This window comes from Aptenodytes patagonicus, chromosome 18 (assembly GCF_965638725.1).
Source record: "Aptenodytes patagonicus chromosome 18, bAptPat1.pri.cur, whole genome shotgun sequence".
Taxonomy (NCBI): domain Eukaryota; kingdom Metazoa; phylum Chordata; class Aves; order Sphenisciformes; family Spheniscidae; genus Aptenodytes; species Aptenodytes patagonicus.
The window spans coordinates 10811960-10830696 of record NC_134966.1 but is presented as its reverse complement, the minus strand read 5'-3'; the positions used below and the strand labels follow the sequence as shown (position 1 = coordinate 10830696).

At 43.2% G+C, this 18737-nt stretch overlaps 1 protein-coding gene across 1 annotated transcript; it reads left to right on the top strand.

Moving 5' to 3' along the window:
* The first annotated feature begins 728 nt into the window (after positions 1–728).
* On the top strand, positions 729–17817 carry RAB14 (RAB14, member RAS oncogene family). Its single transcript, XM_076355108.1, has 8 exons — positions 729–916; positions 9146–9204; positions 10570–10623; positions 12076–12253; positions 13402–13468; positions 14354–14441; positions 14763–14793; positions 15684–17817. The coding sequence occupies exons 2-8, from the start codon at positions 9153–9155 to the stop codon at positions 15859–15861; spliced, it is 648 nt and encodes a 215-aa protein (XP_076211223.1). The 5' UTR covers positions 729–916; positions 9146–9152; the 3' UTR covers positions 15862–17817.
* Positions 17818–18737: the final 920 nt, after the last annotated feature.

Below are 18737 nucleotides of genomic sequence, written 5' to 3'. Positions count from 1 at the left end.
ATTCTGAGGCAGGACAGGAAACATGGATGTAATCCTTCTGGATAGCGTGCGAAATATCTTGGAGGCTTTGTCTTTACACTTTATTAACGTTCTTGGTTCTGGGGATTACCTAAAAATAGAAATTGGAAGGTAATTGCAGCAGTTCGGAGGCAGCTACAGCGCTGACTTCCGAAGCGGCAACACGGAGGGCCAAGGGGCAGTATGATTTTCTGGAGCGCTGGGGCTGCCGGGCGGACCACTTCACTTTTCCGCCATGAAAAGCTGGGAAAGCCGGGATTCGCTTCCGTGCTAACGCGTTCGCCCCCGTACGTGCCCTCACCCCCCGGCCTCAGCCGGGAGGGGCCCCGCGCTGCGGACCGATGCGCCGCCGCCGCCTCTCCGGCCCGGCCCGGGGCCGCCCTGAGGGGCGAGCACCTGTGGAGGAGGCACCGCCTGAGGGGACGCGCGCGCCCGCCCCGCCCCGCCCCGCCCCGCCGCTTTCCCGCCCGCCCCTCGGCGCGCGCCCAGGCGCGGGGAGTGCGGGCGCGCGGCCGCCTCGCGCCCTTCCCCGCCCCGCCCGGCCCGGCCCGGCCCGGCCCCGCCCCGCCCCGCACGCCGGCGGGGAGGCGGGGCGGCTCCAGCGCGCGGCCTCCGCGATTGGTTCCGGCGCGGCCTCTCGCGCCCACCTTTGTGCAGGCCCCGCGCCCGTCGAGAGTGGGAGGGGAAACCCCGTGCGAGGGGCGCCGCCATCTTGGATAAGGGGGGTGATGGGGGCGTAGTGGAGCCAGCGGAGCCGAGCCTGAGGGAGCCCCGGAGAGAGGCGGAGACCCGGCCCGGCCGTTGCCCAGCCTGAAGCAGAACGCTGCAGTGCCCGCAGGGGGGACCGGGCTGCCGCCGACAGAGCCACGCTGCATAGCCACCCGCTCCCCGAGCCCAGGTATGGAGGAGCCGGCGAGGGGCGCCCCTCCGCCCGGCCGGGCCCGGAGCACTAGGCCCCGCGCCGGTGCCCGGCCGCCGGCGGGCTCCACTGGGGCGGGCGGACGGCCCTCTCGCCGGCAGGCCGGGGCAGACTCCCGGCCGCCACTCGGCCCGGGTGGCGACCCTTCCTCTTGCTGCCGGCCGGGGCCTAGTTGGGGCCGCGCTTCCCGTCAGTGTGCCGCTGCCCGCCTCCGAGGGCGGTGCGGTCCGGTCCCCGGCCTCAGCGGGTCTGGCCGCCCTCGCTCCCGGCGGCGGGCAGAAAGGGGAGGGGGCCGCTAGTCTGTCTGGGGCCGGGGAGGGTGAGGCTGGCTGGGCAGGAGCTAGGCCGCTGCTGCACTGTTTGTCGCCACCGCCTCCCATTCCTCCTCTGCACTGCACACTCCCTGTGTAACACGCCACCATCAAGTACTCGCGCACATGCAGCACATACATATATATATATATGTGCGCCTTACTAATTGTTGCAGTTGCACGTAGGGTGTTTACTGCGTGTATATATTACACGGTGTGTGTGGCCGGTGTGCGGTGTTATCTGTACTTTTGATTCTTACCCGTGCTGTCATGAACTTCGACAGAAAAATAACTTTCATGAGGGCTGAGGGGAATGCCACTTCCTATTCGAGAAAGCAACGAAAGTATTCTAGACTTGTTTTCTGTTTTCGTTTGCCAATGCTTATTTGGGCTAAACAGAAGAATGAAGTTCTGTTTTTTCACCTAGTTGCCTATTGCCTGTTTGCAGTACACTCTTTTCTATAACATCTGTGGATAGCTTTGTCTTGAATTAAAATTGTACTGAATTATCCTTGTAGTAAAGCCGGGAAAAGGTGCCTGTCTGCATTGGGGTCTCTGGCAATGGCTCTGTTGCTCTGGAGGTTACTTGATGTGGACTTTGCTTTCTAGGCCTCTGAAACAGAGTGGTTCTGTGTTGTTGTATGACATTTTTTCACAGAGGTAGAAGTACCCTTTTGTGAACAAGACTTACTCAGGTTGTCTATATCCTAAATCATTTCAAACCACAAGTCAGAAGTCCAACTTTTCCAGTAGCCAGATGTCATCATATGGAATGCATTGTTTTGGGGATTGATTTCTGTCATGGTTTGGATTGAGGGCCTCTTGTGCTTGGGCATTATTCAGGAATGGGAAGAAAATCTCAACCCTGGGGGACTTAATAACTAGATATCATATAGTTTAATATGGATTAAAAAGGATTTTGCTAGCTTCCTGTAGGGATTTGAAAATGTCATAAATCTGAGTGGAAGGAAGAAGCTCCTATTTTTCTTTTCTATTTTCTGAATAACAAAAAAAAAAAAAGAAAGCTATTGTGAAGGACAGCGGTTTGAAACAAACCTGTTATACTGGAGGTACTAGGATTTAAAATGTAAATAGATCTTTTAAAATTACTTGCTTACTCCTGTGCATCTAATGGAACCTGCTTAGGATTGTTTCTCATTTTGCTGTATCTTTCTGCAACAAAGGGGGTAGACCTTAATTTTGTTCTAAAATGTTTGTGACTTCTTGTGTTTTCCAAGGTGATGACTCCAGACAGTTGCATGTTGTTCTGATTTGTTAGACTGACAATAAAACTCCTGGTTTCTGTATATACTGTTCCTAAACTTACCTGATATCTCTGAAACTTGATTCTCCTGCTATGAACGCAGACATGTGCTACAGGTTAGACTTTTATAGGAAGAGGAAAATAGGATAAATGAGGATATACAAATGGATAAAGAACTATGGCTGAGAGAATGTACATCGGAGAAAGTGCTCTTACTGATGAGGACAGGTATGCAATATTTAATGTAGCTATGGTGCTAGGGTGTGGTTAGTAAGAAATGAGGTGTGTGCATATAAATGCAGGAAGTTTAGGAAACAAAATGGAGGAACTTGATGGAGCAGGATACGAAACCATTAAAAGGGTAACCAACAGAATGTGTGTATGACTGGGTAGCTGTTGAGGAAAATCAAAAAGTGAAGATAGTATGATGCATAGCCTTGATTTTAAAAATAAATAAAGTCAAAGTCCTCATATAGGAAGAGAAGTGATGGCCTGTGAAGTCTTCAGAAATACTTACTAGGCCTCAGGCCGAGTTAAGGTGTTTTACATGATTAGAGAATATAGCAAATGCATTTGTTCAAGAACAGCTTGAAACGGGGCTCTGCACAGCTGCAAGCTTGTTAGTCTGAGCCCAGTAGTGTGCAGGCCTCGTGCTTTCAGAGAAAGAATAACTGGACATGGAAATAACAGGGAAGTGCAAAGTGATCTTAAACAGCAGATCATAAGAAGCTTGCTGAGTTGCTGTCTGATCAAAGATCAGTTCAGCCAAATTTACTGGCTTGTGCTAATCGGATGCTTTAATGAAATCCAAATGGGGAAAGCTAGAGAGGATGACTCTAGAAGAGCTGCAGAACGAGTGAGGAACTGGCCAGCAACAAGTAATGTTGTCAGCTAGATGTGAAAGAGCAGCCTGCTAGCAGCCCAGTACTTTCTAATGAGACTCCTCAGGGATCAGTCTCAGAAGAGAGCTTTTTAAAGACAAGCATGCAAAAATAAACAAACAGTCCAGGGAGGTTGTGGGGCCATCATCTTGAAGAGGGCAGAGGTGTTTGTATCTTCAGGAAGACCTAAAGGTCCTTGGTATGTGGAAGTCATAGAACCACAATGAAATTTAATTGTAATAGACCTCATAGCTTGCTGTGGACAACAGACTTATGGGAATTCATTGCTTGGGTGTATTGATAACAAAACTGTTAATACTTTCCAGTATGGTGTGATTTTTACAGAAGACCACAATTGAAGCAATTACAGACTGTATTTCTAGCAGCCTTCTAAAGTAAGGTACCAGTTAGACTGCATTGTTTTGTGTGCTTGACAAAAGTCTTCATCAGGGGAACAGTGCAATTAGGAATTGAAACAATTCTACCTCTCCCCAGTTCTTCCCCCCCTTATTGATCTCTTCTCAGTGTTCATTGTTGGTTAACATCTAAGTAAATATGCAGGGAAGAGGAGGAAGATTGTGCCCTGGGAAAGAGGGTAACTACCTATTCATTTTGTGTAGACACTTAGAAGCTGCTCTAAATAATAGTTGTTATTATTGGTTGCATACAGTTCCCCTTGTATGCAACTAATATTTTCTTCCAAATGAAAAAACTAACAGCTCTTTAAAAGTTGTTTCAGTTTATAAAAGGTAACACCATCGTATCATTCCTTTCATAGAAGGGAACTGGATTTCAACTGTGAGATCCTTTCCCGTTGCATATCCTTGAGGAAAGAACACCTGGATGGCCAGATGAAATACAAAATGTCTCTTGCTTCAGAGTAACTAAACAGTGGTCCTCTGGCTGCAGAGTGGTATGTTTTTAAGGGGAACCTGTAATAATTACACAGTCCTGAGTTTGAAGCTGATAGCTGTTTTCAGAGGTATCATCTCTGTGTGGATCGGTCAGCTGATGGTATTAACCACATGCAGTGTCTAATAAAACCTGTGCATACAGGTTCTAGTCTCTTCTGATAACATACCTGCTTCTTGCTGAGCATAAAGCTATGAATTTCTGTGTGCAACTGATATCCAGTGAAGAGTTAAGATTGACTATGTCCTTGAGTTGAGCTAGAAGGAGCTGCATGGGTCTCACGAAAGCTGGTATGGATATGATATTTACAGTTATGTTATTCTGATAAAGAATGTTATGGCAATGCGCCTAGAACAACCTTATCTCAGTTTGTACAGATGTATGCTGATACTTGAAATAAGGCTTCAGTGAGCTGTCAAAATACCTGTGTGGTGCTTGTTGGTTAGAGGAGGAAATGTAGGTGTCACTAGTATCTTGTTAGGTCATCTTTAACTTTTTATAAATTAAAAAAAAGCCTCTAAGAGAAGTTGATATATGGAAAATGGATTGTGGCGACACTGTTCACTGTGAAATTTCTAGTCCTCTAACTGTAATACAGAAAGTAATTGTACAGGCTTTGAAACTAGCAGCAATCTGTGTATAGTGAAGCATGATCCTCTGGCTAGTTGCCATCCTGAAATAATGCTCTAAACTCTGGGGAAGTGTTACCTCTGAAAAGGGAGCTAAAACTTGTTTGAAGTTGGCAGACTTTCCCGGAAGAAAAATGGCAGGTAGAGCAAGCTTCCAGGCTAAACTTTTTTTACTTTTGGTTACCAGTAAATTCACGGTTGGTTAACTTTGATGTCATGTTGTATACTGTCAGCAGTGGCTGAAGGTGAGTTGCGTATACTTATGTGCGGCTTTCTCAGTCCTGCAGTTCTTGTCTCCCTGCTCTCCCAAGAGGAAAACCCCAAACCCCCATATTGGGATTATTAAGATTCACATGTCTGGAACAGAGGGCTGTGAAGTGGAGGTAGAATTCCAGTTTCAACAGATGGCTGATGCTATCAACATATATTAACCCCTTGCATTAACACGTAGCTAATATTTTTTGTGTTTACTGAATCCTGTTGTGCACTATTCTTGTCTAGACTTCCTTCTTTCATCTGTAGTAAATGCTGATTGTAAGCTTTCTAAGGCTGAATTCTCGCCATGGCTTCCATGTTCAGTTTGTTGCATTTATTTTTCCCCTTTAGCACAGAGTTCTTCTGGAATATCAGTTTTACACCAAGATCTGAGTACAGTTTGGATTCCTGCTTATCCTTATTGGAATTTGAGTGTTTAAAAATTTGTTATTTGGGTGTTTGTTTGTTTTTAAAGAAGTCATCTGTTCTCCAGAAAAGATTCCTGACCTTTAGTAATAATTTGGAGTATTTCAGAATCTTCTGTAATGTGACCCTTGGAATAAATGCAATACCAAAGTATTACTTTTCTTTTTCCAGTTTAACTCCAGAAATTGTGTTTAAACTCCCTATCTGTCTTTCTGCAAGCTTTCAGTACGTACGTCTATCAGACACAATAACTTCTCCAGCAACTCTCTGGGACCTGAGAGAAGGTCTAGACTCATTGTATGAGTGAATTTATCTGTTGGTATTGCTATTAACAATCTGTTTCTTTAAGCTGTGGAGAGAGCGTGCTAGGCCTGGCTGTACACAGTGGGGTGTGGGATCTCTCACCTCCTTTAGGGACCTAATATTACTGTAAGAATGAGGGTGAAGTTTTAACAATGAGATGGGGCTTGAAGTTAGTCCTCCCTTCCCACCCAGTTCTTAGCGGACTTTGTTGCCAAGCACAGAATTTGGTTTTCTCACTCTCACTTTGAAGTGGGAAATGGTTTTGATGCATAAGTTGCAAAGCAGTGACAGTTTCTTTTATATTGAAATAGCATAGTTAGACTTCTTTACTTAGAGTATAATGAAAATTGACATATCTTAGCAAGCAAAAACTGTCAATAAACAGAGATGCATACTTAGCAGTAAAGACTCTAGTTAAGAGACTTTATTTCAAATTCAGTTTGTGATATAGTCTGCACAGAGTTCCCACTTTGTCCATTCTCTAAAAAAAAAAAAAAATTTTCCTCACCTTCCAGTGATGCTGCTTACAAGCTTGGATAGTAAGACATGTTCCCCTGCCTTGTTATGTACAGGAATATTGTAAAGTCATGTGCTCAGAAACATGAAACTTCTTTGAGTATTTTGGAGTGCTTAGCATTCCTTAGCCAACTAGTATTGTATAGGAAGAGAGCGTCACCTAGGTTTCTGCAGGACGGATTCCATAGCCACCCGAGTGGTTCCCTATCTGGGAGTTTACAATGTGTTGTTTTTTTTTTTTTTAAACAGTGTAAGTTACTGGATGCTACCATCCTCGGAACGCACCATAGGTCTTTCAAACTAGATGCATGTTAGTGCTATGTGTCTTCACCTTTCTTCCTCTATTGTGGCTGCAGCACCCACCTGTTTTCTGTGGAAAATAGAGTTCATGCTATCCTCCTGAAGTACTTACACATATAAATTGGCCTCTTCAAGGTTTTTTTTTTTTTTGTACTTCCACTTACATACCTCGTAATCCTCTGGTTTAACCTTGTCAGCTATCAAACTGAATTGAGCCATGAACATAGTCCTCCTAGCTTTACTTAGAAAGCAAGTATCCTGTAAGAACAAGTGGATTGGATCAGAAGATGCTCAGTTTGAATGTTACTGCTATTGGGACATGCTGGAGAAGAGGAAGAACATAATGTGTGAAGATGTGTTCAGAAAATTTGAAGTATTGGATGTTTCCACAATGGCACATTAATTTTGAACTCTGTACGGAGCAGTTACTTGTCTTTATTTGCTGATGTTGAAAATAATCAGTGCTGATACTATAACTCTGGAATCTTCCACTTCTGGGAAATAAGGCAGTAAAGTTGCTGGCTTGTTTGGTAAAGGGCAGTGCATTTTTCAGTCATGGATGTGAATTCCTACCCAGTACAGCAATAAGAAGTGGTCCGTCCACTGAGTGGTTATCTGCCAGAGACTGAGCAGGACAAAGGTGGTGTGGGATGGCTGCATGAGATTTCCCTCTACTATGGCAGAAGAGTTTCCTGTAAAATTTTCTTGATTGAAATGACTGTTCTTGGAGCCCATGCAGCACTTGATGTGGAATTCTGTCTTACCAACACAATGAGAATTACTCTCCAAAATTGTCTTTTGTTTACTATCTTGGATTAAACTTGGTTTAATAGAACAGTGTGTGTGTATATATATAGGACTTAGCGTAGATGCTTTGCACACTGCTTGGGATAGAAGGAGTTCAGAGTTTCCGTATCACGAGCCAAGCACGAAGGAAAGGCAAGGTGCAGGTCAGCGACTGGCACACAGTAAACCCTTCTTAACTGCCTGTTGGAGTTGTTCCCCTTCCAAGGTCTAGATAAGAGCGTTTGCTTTAAACCTCAGCTGTGTGAAGCGGTGGCTGTTGGCTGTGTGTTGTGAATGAGATTTGTTGTCAGTCACCTTCTTTCTTATGACTACAGTTCACTGTTGTGGATTAATTGTGGTTGAGGAAACAATACTTTGCTTTTGAAAAAGTTACAGGCTTGTAAGCTTTCCTGCATTTTTATTTCTTTACAGTACTGGTTTCATTTGTCATGTGAATGACACATGACCTGAAGGAAAATCTTTCTAGGCTAAAGCAATGTTCTTCATAAAAAGTATCATGTTTTTCTAATGACTGGCTATCTGCCATGCCGGAGCAGGAAAGGAAATGGTGAATTCCTAGTAGAAATTTTCCACTTGCTTAACTGATCACACTATACCTAGGTTAACTTAAAACCTGGGACAAAAGCAGGCATTTTGCATCCTTTATGTTAACTGGCAGTATCTGGGCTGTATAGACTTGTAATCCTGGTTAACTGATATATTAGTTGGTAAGTCAGCTATTACCCCTTGCAGGTTTACGCAGCTGAAGCCAGTTCTAATTCTTCCTACATCTAGGAAAGCATAGGAAAACTCTGGAATATTGGAAGTACTTACCCCAATCTAATTTTGATGATCACTTAAATCCACTACAGAGCACAGATTAGTGAGTAAATCTCACCAGTGAGGTGTATTTAAGGCAAGAAAAAAAAAGAGAAACTGCTAAACCTTGCTGTAATGCTGCTATGCCGACAAAGCCACAGAGATGTTAACTAACTTCCTGAACATCTGATTTGTGGCTTGTACCGCTTTTCTAACATGGACGTGTAGCAGTCCAGACCCCAGTTATGGCTACTACAGCATTCTTGTGCTGTCTTTTTAAGTAATTCTTAGCTATTTGATGCAAGCTGTACTGTTTCCTTTGTTCCTGTTGCAAGTCTCAGAAGTGTGAGGTAATAGTTCCAAATTGCTGGTTTTGTTAAAAGTCTTCAGATTTTTCTTTTTGGAGTCAAATTTTTATTTTCAGTTTATGTATCAGCTATTTGGCTAGCGAGTGCTGGTCTGCTCAGTGACTCTGTACAAAGCAAGAAGCTACTGGAGCTTTTCAACAGCTTTAAGTCTTTCTGCATAAAACTGAATGAGTATCGATACTATGCAGAGCGTATTTCTACCTAGAGGCCTTACTGACAGGGGTTCAGAGCAAATGATATGGGAGTCTTGCTGAACGTCTCTGGCACCAATTCAGTGACTGTGGGGAAGTACGCAGAAACTTGAACTGTGAATGAAAGGATAGTTGGGGGGGAGAGGAAGGGGAAGGGGTTTTTGTTTGCTTGTATGAACTAAATTGGATGAATTGGGTTGTTTGGTGAACAAGCAGCAGTTCTGATGTGTTCTATTTTTTGTTTTAGTGCCACAATGGCAACTGCACCTTACAACTATTCCTACATCTTTAAGTACATCATTATTGGTAAGTATCACTGGGCACGTACCTGTTTATGTCAGTGTGTATATGCATGACAGCCTACCTACAAACCCTGTGGCTGTACTATTGTTGACTTCTGTTGCATGCTACTTGCTATATGATAATGATTCTTTCAGTAGTTACTGGTCCAACTCCAGTCCCTTGCAGATGGCCACACTTGCTCTAAAGCTTTAGCAGTTGACAGTATAAAGGCAAATGCCTTTGTGTGCTGCAGAACTAGAGCTGTGTGATTGGTGGCAGGTGAACTGGGAGTGAGGGCAAGTACCGGTGCCTGTATTGAGTTCACTTTATTGCTGAGTTACTGTTAAAAATAACTTCTTCTTGACACACATACTTCAGTATTCTTGAATATCTTTACTGTTAGGGCCATAATGCTTAGCTCTCTGCATAGCACTAGGAAAAAAGGCATTCTAAAAACACATGCCTGTGGCCCCTTTCTCCCTAAATCAAGTTTATATTTAGAAAAATTGCTAAATCCATTGGAAATGGGGAAAAACTGTAATGGGAATCAACACAACTGGGATGTTGTGTTGATTCAGGTTTACTATAGCACTTTGACTGCCTCTGCATTGTTAGTCTCAAAGGTTTTTTAGAATCTATGTTGAAGACACAAGTACTAATTGGAATCCATTGCTTTAGACAGGCTTATAAACTTCTGTCAGGCTTTATTTTTGTGTTTAAATGTTGCTTTTAGCTGCAGCTTCCTTGGCTGTTTAGAGTCAGGGACTTGCTTGCATTTATTTCTGTCCTGGAAGAACTCGTCTTGCTTTTAATTGTTGAATTCTTAATGATTTTGTGTAGGTGTAAGTGATCTGCAATCTTACTGTCATGGATTGTAAGTCAGGCTGCTGTGACAGCCTCAGCCTGTGGAAAAGTTGGTTCTTAACAGATCTTGCTGTTCCTCACTATTGGTGTTGTGTAAGTGGATCAGTGGAAGTGAAGCAATTTCTTGGTGTGTTCTGGTTGGTTGTCAGTGTTCTTGATGTCCTTACCAGTAACTGCAAGTAAGACAGGAGCAGGGCAAACACTCAAAAGGTGTATTTTACATTTTGGTTTCTTGCAGGTCTACTTCTCATAACCTTGTGAAATACAGTTGTAAAAACAGTAATACAGATTAACTTCTCTTTTGAGTTTTCTGCTCCACCCTTGCTTGCAACCCTGTACCTGTTACCAAAACTATAGTGCAAATGCTGATAAATTTAAGGACTGTAGCCAGGTATAGAACATTGCCCACTAGACCTCAGAAAGGAATGGCTGCCTCTCTCTGTACCATTTGTTGTGTGGGATGAAGAAAGTCTGCTTGTTGCAACAATGATGTGGTGTCAGCCTTAACTATTCTTTCTGTAACAGGGGACATGGGTGTAGGAAAGTCCTGTTTGCTTCATCAATTTACAGAAAAGAAGTGTGAGTATTTCAATTCACAATATTTATTCTAACTGGTATGCTTCATCCCTCTTTCCTGCCTTTTTGCTTCCATCATGCATGAGCTTGGTGTGGTGTCTGTCTTAATCTGTATGGGTTTGTATTGTACTTGGTCAGATATTTGTTTTGACTCCTGCAGATGTAGAAGCAAAATACTGATGATGTAATGGCAAAACTGCTGCTTCAGTCAGTTCTACCTGTGATGAGTGGGAAGACCATGTCTGTTTTTACAGCTTTTCCGGGGAATCTTACAGCTCTTCCGGGGAATTTTGATATGGAACAAAGTAAAATTTCTTGTCTGAAACTTGTATGTTTTCAGTATTGGTGTATTGGAGTATCACGAGTATTGGACTCGTGACGCTTGGACTGCCCTGCGTGATGGTGTTTAAGGCTTACTGCAGTCTGTCTCAATGGTTTTTTTTCATGTATGCTATCATGACTAGTTAAGAATTAGTTTCAATTCTTCTTAATAAAGTGTTGCATTGGAGTTTGCATCAGCTATTAGCTCTTACGACTTTCCATGAAGCTCACACTCAGTGGATAAGTCCGTAGGTATTTATTAGTACAAAGTTAGTCTTTACTGTGTGCTACTTGAGATGTGGCAATAAGTGGGTAGGAGCTACAGTTTAAAATATTAATGTGTTCTAGTAGAAATAGGATTTTTTTAACTGTTGCTTTTAATTAAAATTCAGTATCAGCCAATTGTTTAAATGCTACTTTGCATACGGTCAGATTCTTGACAGGGCTGTGTCTTGTTCTTGCTTTGTCAGCATTAAGCCGAAGCAGTACAACCGAACAAACTAACATACCAAACACCTCACCACAAGACTGTCACTAACTGTAGATAGCTTGAATAGGTACTTCTCCTTTCTGTTTTTTCTTGATCGTTCTTAAAGATGAGCTTATTAAGATGAGTTTACTATAACTAGAAAGATGCCTTTTTGGTTTTGATTTGCTGTGTTGATAGCTACTCATGAAACTGGCTTTTTCCTGTGGACAGTCATGCTATTACCCTGTCTGAAATGACTTGGATGTTTGTTGTTGAAGCTGTTTTACAGACTTCTAACTTTTAGGGAATTACCAAGATACAGTTACCTTTTCCTACTGCATTAAAATAGTTAACCATTTCTGCAAGGATAGACTGAGAATCAGCTGACTTGATACCTTCTGATATATGTGGCCAAACAGCATCAGTATACGTGCATCAGAGAAGGCGAGGAATTTTATAACTGTGTTTAAAGCTAACAGCAGTTCAGGAAATACTTACTTTTATTTCTGGTTAAGTGATACAGTTTGGGTACTGTAGCTGTAAAAATGCTTTCTTAGAGACTGAAAATCTATAAAGGTAACTGAAAAGTGGTGATAGTGTTATCTTTGTAGCAAGGAGACCTTGTACTAGAAAGATCTGATCTTTGCTCTTATTTTTCATGACAGTTATGGCAGACTGTCCCCACACAATTGGTGTTGAATTTGGCACAAGAATAATTGAAGTTAGTGGCCAAAAAATTAAACTACAGATTTGGGATACAGCAGGACAAGAGAGATTCAGGGCTGTCACACGAAGCTACTACAGAGGAGCAGCAGGAGCTCTCATGGTCTACGACATTACCAGGTAAGGTGCTGTTGACTGGTGCATTTTGTATCGTAGCTCTGTGCTCGACAAGCTATTTGGATACCACAGCCTCGTATGTACTGTCTTGTCTGTCCCCTTGACTTGGATTTAAAGGACTCTGTTTGTCTGGATTTGTATCCTGTTGTGTGAAGCTTACCACACTTCTTTGTCTAAATGTTTGAAGTATTTAAAGAGCTGAAAATGAAACATAAGGAATTATGTGAGCTGCTTTTCTTGGAAAACTTCATTGCTGACAGACCTGAGGATCTTGCCATTTCAGGCCTTGACTGCCTGTGTTGAAGTTGTTTAAAGAACTGGCTTTGTCCTTAAAATCTGCTCTTCAGTACGTGGATTTTTCTCTTTGTGGGAGGCAATGGATACTGCTGCTTACCTGGCAGGAATATTCTTAGAGCAGGCACAGGACAGAATATTACCTCTGTTGCAGTGGGCTGTGTAAATGTGCTTAACAGACTCTGTACAGACGAGAGCATTGGAGAGGTCTGACTTCTGGGTGGGCCTCCTCCCGGGCTAATCGTCCAACAAAACGAGACTGCATAGAAGCTCTCCTGTCTTCCTTTTTTAGATGAAAATTAAAGATGCTGCTAAAAGAATAACTAATCAGATGTGCAACGCAAAATACTCCTGCTTTCACACGTCTCCTATCTTCCTCTGGGGCTGTTCCTGATATTCTTTAAGCACCTCTTTTTTTTTTCTCTGCATATATAGCTATATCTCCTGTTTGCTTAAATCTTGAGTAAAACGTAAGTCATCTTCACTGTTTGTTACCGAAGCGCTATTCTACTGTACAGTGTTCCAGGAGAGTATTTGACAGGAAATCCTTTGTGTTCTGTACAAAACAATACAAATGTTCTCCTTGTGGAGAGAGTAAAACTGCCATGTCCTAGAGGTGTGAATTGGCCTGTCTTTCCACCTGTGTTGTACGAGTTGCTCTGTGCGTTTAAAGTTGACTTGTTGAAATCTTGGTCTGAGTCCAAACAAGATGCTGGCTGCTTTGTCTGTCTTGAGGTTGGGGAGAAGAATAGGGATGACAGATATTAGTGTGTTTAATGGGTGCTGACTATGCTGTTGGCACTTAGGTATTTTAAAAAATACTGTAGCTAAAACTGTACTCGCTTGATTCTTTGCAGAAGAAGTACGTATAATCACTTAAGCAGCTGGCTGACAGATGCAAGGAACCTCACCAATCCAAATACTGTAAGTTGGACTTTATTTAGCTTGAAAGCAGGATTGCTTATCTCTAAGCAAGAGGTGGAAGGCTTAGGCCAAAGCATCTGCAGTGGTAGCAGTATTCTCTTAAATAAGCTGCCTGTGTTTTCTCAATTGCTTAGCTCCGAGTTATCCTGATGTCCCCACTTGGCAGTATACCAGTGACTCTCTTCCCTTACTGCAGCTGGAGGAAAAGCGTAGGCTCCTGTGCAGGAAAGCAGTGGCTTCTTCTGAAAGTCTTGTTGTGCTACTCACCTTTCAGGGGCCTATTTTCAGCAGTTGGAGACAAAATTGTGATTGAACAAACCTTAACTTTTGTTACTACTTCTTCTTGCTTTGTGGTAGTAATGAGGTGAATGCCATCTCATCTTCGATTGGAATATAAATCGGATCTTCAGCAAAAGCTGACCAGGTCTTCTGGAGGGATGGGGGAAGAAGGTTCTTCTGTGTCTGTTTGACCACACCACAAAACTGTTGTCCTTTGGTCGTCTTCTGAATGCCCCTGAAATACTTTAGCACCAAGCTCATGGGAAGACTCTCTGCCGTGATGAAAAACTTAAAGATTCTGGCTGGATTAGCAGATGATTAAACAAATACAGGAAGTGGTTCCGAGTAAAACTTTAATAGAGAGCAGGACTACTGCTTTTTAGGACCCCATCGCATGAGAATGGCCTAAAGCATTTGAAAGTGTCAGCTGGAGACGCTGTTCCTGACTTTGCACTGCTAGAGCAGTGTTTTCCTGAAGATGCGTGGGTTTTGCAGTTAAACTTTTCTGCGTATTTCCTTTTGTTTTTTCATCTTTTTAATAAAGAGGGTGGTAGCGAAAAAGCTAATAAGCTTTTTCCCAGACTAATTTTCTCTCTTCTGAACTAGGTGATAATCCTCATAGGAAATAAAGCAGATCTGGAAGCACAGAGGGATGTTACATATGAAGAAGCCAAACAGTTTGCTGAAGAAAATGGTGTGTGTTTTCTCTTGAGCTGTTACATTTCCTACAAGATAGCAATGTTAAAGTGACTCCTCAGCATTGATAGCCGCAAGCTTACATTTCCAAAGTAATGTAATTGTATGTATAAACTTCTACTGTGCCTCGATAGTCTGGCTGAACTCTTAACTGTGCTTAGTTCTAGAGATCAGCTTGCGTACTGCTGCCTTCACTTAGTCAAAAAATACCATTTAGTACTAAAACAGTGTCTTGCATGTAATCAGGTCTTGCTGCGACTGACTTCGGGCTGTTTGAAGTATATTATGCATTGACTGTTAAACCTCTGTTTCTGAACAGGTTTATTGTTCCTTGAAGCAAGTGCAAAAACGTAAGTTACTTTTCTCTAGAGTAATGATTCAGATGTGATCTGTTTAAGAGGAATATATTGATTATGACTAAGTACAGCCATAGGGTTCAGGTATAGTAGGGTTCTACAAGTGAAAAAACCATTGGGTTTGAGTTCTCTTAGAGGGTAAGGTATGTACAGCGGTTTCGATCATGTCACCTTTGACTTGAAGGTGACCTGGAAATCAGACCTCTCGCTACATTTCAGGCAAGGACTTGTTGAATTCAACAAGTGAACTGTTTTGGTTTTAAGACATCATTTGAGTGTAGAATGTGTACATGTGGGTAAGAGTGGTTCCCAATTAGATGTTCCTTCCCTCAGATGTTTCAAGCTGTAAGCACGTTGTGCAGTGAACAGCCAGTCCCTTCGGTCACTGCCGCACCGTACTGGTGGTAGGCTGTGTCAGCTGGGGCGCCTGTCAGAACGCAAGGGATCGGATCTCCAGTGACACCAGTAAATGTGGTTCCAACTGGCGCCTGTTTTCATGGAACTTCTTAACAAAAAGGTTTTGATTAATAGTAGCTCCCCTATCTTTAAGCCTCTCTCAAAACTGCTCAGTGCCTTAGCTTATTTTTGCTACTCACTGTTTTGGCATGTATTTATTTTTTTTATCCCTGGCTAGTCCTAATAGACTTAATGGCCAGGGAGTGAATTGCCCTATCAAGGGCTGTCCCAGGGACAGGTTATCAAACTTTGTGGTATGTCTGCTTTAAGTACTGTAAGCTCCTCTTGCATGTAAGAGGACAGGGTAGCAACTGGCTTATACTTGGCGACTTGTCAAATCCCAGCAAGGGTGTCTAGCCAGCTGCCTCCGTAACCTGCATCGCTTTGCTGCAGCGTAGCCTAAATAACTCCTGCTGCTCTCTTCGTAGCGGAGAGAACGTTGAGGATGCATTCCTGGAGGCTGCCAAGAAAATCTACCAGAATATCCAAGACGGAAGCCTGGATCTGAATGCTGCAGAATCGGGTGTACAGCACAAACCGTCAGCTCCGCAGGGGGGGCGACTAACCAGTGAACCCCAGCCCCAGAGAGAAGGCTGTGGCTGCTAGTGACCTCTGTTTCATGGCTCCATTTCTGACCTTTCACCTCTGTCTGTTGGAAGCGGTGCTTTTGACTGCTTCCCTGTCTTCTGTACATCTTATTGGGTTTAATTAAAACTCTGAGACGAGTTTAACACAGTACTAAACTGCTAAACAACTTTAGATGTAATCAGGTTATCAAAGGCAAGTAGAGTAATAAAACCTCTCCTGCATGGTAAATCTAGAAGTTTTTTTTTTCCTTGATTGTCCTTGTGATAGTGTCACCGATACATAATTTAAACTGAGCACTGATGCTGGACTCATGATTTTACACGTTTGCAGGGCTTTGTCTTGTACGGTTTAATTTTATGGTTCTTTGGCCTTTCTTCCCCACCTCTACGGTTTAGAGCTGTCCATAGTAAAGGATAAGTTTTTGCTGTGAAATGACTTCCGACGGTAGCGAGGGGCTCTGTACCAATGTGCTTTTGTTGAAAGAATTCCCTGGGGTGCGTATTGGGGGTAGGGGTGGGCTGGCGCGGGAGCGTACAACTTGCACAGGGAAACAATCCATTCGTTCGTGTGCTCATAGCTTTACGTCATTTTTTTTGCCACTTTTATCCTTTACATTTGTTAACAGAACGTAAATATGTATAAAATTTGAAGGAACTGAGCTAATGGTTAAATACATCCTGTGTATATGATTTTAATGAAGAAAATGATTACTGGCATTAGAACAGTATATAAGAAAATACCAGTTTGTACAGTATGACCTATATGTGACCACATCGCCCCCTTAGGACAGAAATAGGCTTAACCCCTTGTGTCGACAGTGGCCATTGCGCTGGGGGAACTCTCAGCCCGACGCAGAAACTAACACTAGTGGAATCTGTCTTTCACCTTTGCACTGTGGTATATCTATGCCGTTTTATTAATCCCGTTCCGTGCAATCAGCGGTGTGCTAACCTGCTTTTCTCTTCTGTAAGCGTTTTGCATTATTGGGCTTCATCGCCTGCCTTGCATTGTATACAAAGGCTGGTTCTCTTGCACATCTTACGCTTTTATACCTTTAACTTTTTGAATGGTCAGAGGCTGAACTGGACGGTCAGAACAACGTGTGTGCTCTCTAGGGTTTTTTAACTACTGTTGTATTTTTTTTTTTAACAGTCCTGTGTCAGGGTTTCTTTTAAGACTCAGGCTCTTTCACCAAGCCTTTGAGTACATCCTTCATGGGGTGACACAGCCTGTAATGCTTGTGTAGAGGGGAGATGTCGAGCGGTGACCGTGCACAGGTGGATGTTGCTGAACTACATGTGGGGTTTACGGTGGTGTCAGACAGCAACGTGTGGCTCTACATGCAGTGCTGCTGTATTTCACGCGAAGCTTCACTTGGAAAACATTGCATATGGTTTAAAAATGGAAGGGGGTGTAAGTGCTTAACCATGATCAGAGGTCTGACCTCAGTCTTACTGCAGCGTTTAAAATACAAAGTAGTCTTAAAATCCCTCTCTAGACACTAAAACTATACAATGTTCAGACTTGTAAGTAAACAGTGGTACCGAGTATTGTACAGTCAATGTTAAATAAAAGCCAAAACTGGAATGTGCAGACAATAGGATTTGGGTAACTTGTGCACTGTCCCTTTGTTTTGTCTGGTTAGTCCTTTTTTTAACTAATATTAAGTAGATGGGTATGTTCAAGATCTACAGCTAATGCATCCTGCTAAAACCGAGGTTGCACCACCAAGGGTTTGCCCAGGGACCACGACCTGCTGCTGATGTGAAGTAAATGCTGACGTGAAGTAACTGTTCTAACGATGACAGCTTGTTGAGGTGCAATACCTGTACTCCCAGAGTAAGTGACAGTAGTAGGTCTTATTGTTTCTGTCACAGAACGGATTTGTTCGGACTGCTGTACTCCTCATTTGATGTAACAATGCTATTAATCTAAATATTTGTAAATAAAGTACCTGTATCTAGATAAACTACAGTGGCTTGTGTTATTTGCTCTGGCCTTCTCTGCTTATGGTGTGACTTCTGAGGGGGCTTGTTCCTTGGAGCTGTCCAACAGGGGCTGCTGCTGTTCTCACTCCAAAAGTCTGAGGCTATTTCCCATCCAGCACAGCAGCTGCCTCGCAAAAGCTGCCAAGCAGGTGCTCCTGCTTGCCTGCAGTCAGGCCTCTGGTTCTTGAGAAAAGCATCTCATTAAACTGGCAGAGGAGGAATGTGAGCACTACCCAAGACTATGCAAGAATCCCTTGTAGTGATGGTATATGTGCTTTAAGTGCTTGTGGTAACCTTTATGATGGACCTTAAGTAAGTGGTAAAAACTTCACAGGCTTTTCACAAGAGGAGTCTGCCAGTCACTGCTAGAGCCCAAAACTCTTCAGGATGTAACAGGCCAGTGCTGAGTCCAGAACAAATGGCCAGAGCTGGGTAGTGGTGTTCAGTCCCTGTGCAATGTGACATAGTTGCTGGGTGATACTTACTGTATAGAAAAGGTTTATATTAATGATGTGGATGAGAAAGGGCAAGATTGAGAATGATTTCAAAGCCTGTCTAGGTGGGAAGGGCTGGGAAAGAGTCACTGTGCAAGTTTCCTGCTGGAGGGTGAAGAGATGTTCTTTAGGACATGCTGTTAGGTGCACCAACGTGTCCTGTGTTCTGTGGTGCCTTGCTCCTGCAGCCCAGAGGCTTTACAAAGTGTTTTTCCCACTGCTAATTAAGAGCAAGTTGTGTGGAACTTTGTTACGGAACCATCAACCATAGCCCCCTGCTATGATAGGGTGAAGGAAGGGGCGCTGAAGGCTTCCCACCAGGAGCCAGTGACAGTTACAACTACGTAACTACTGATACTGGGCAAGTTTCACTTTCTGCAAAGAATGTGCTACTGCTGTCCTAACCCAGGAT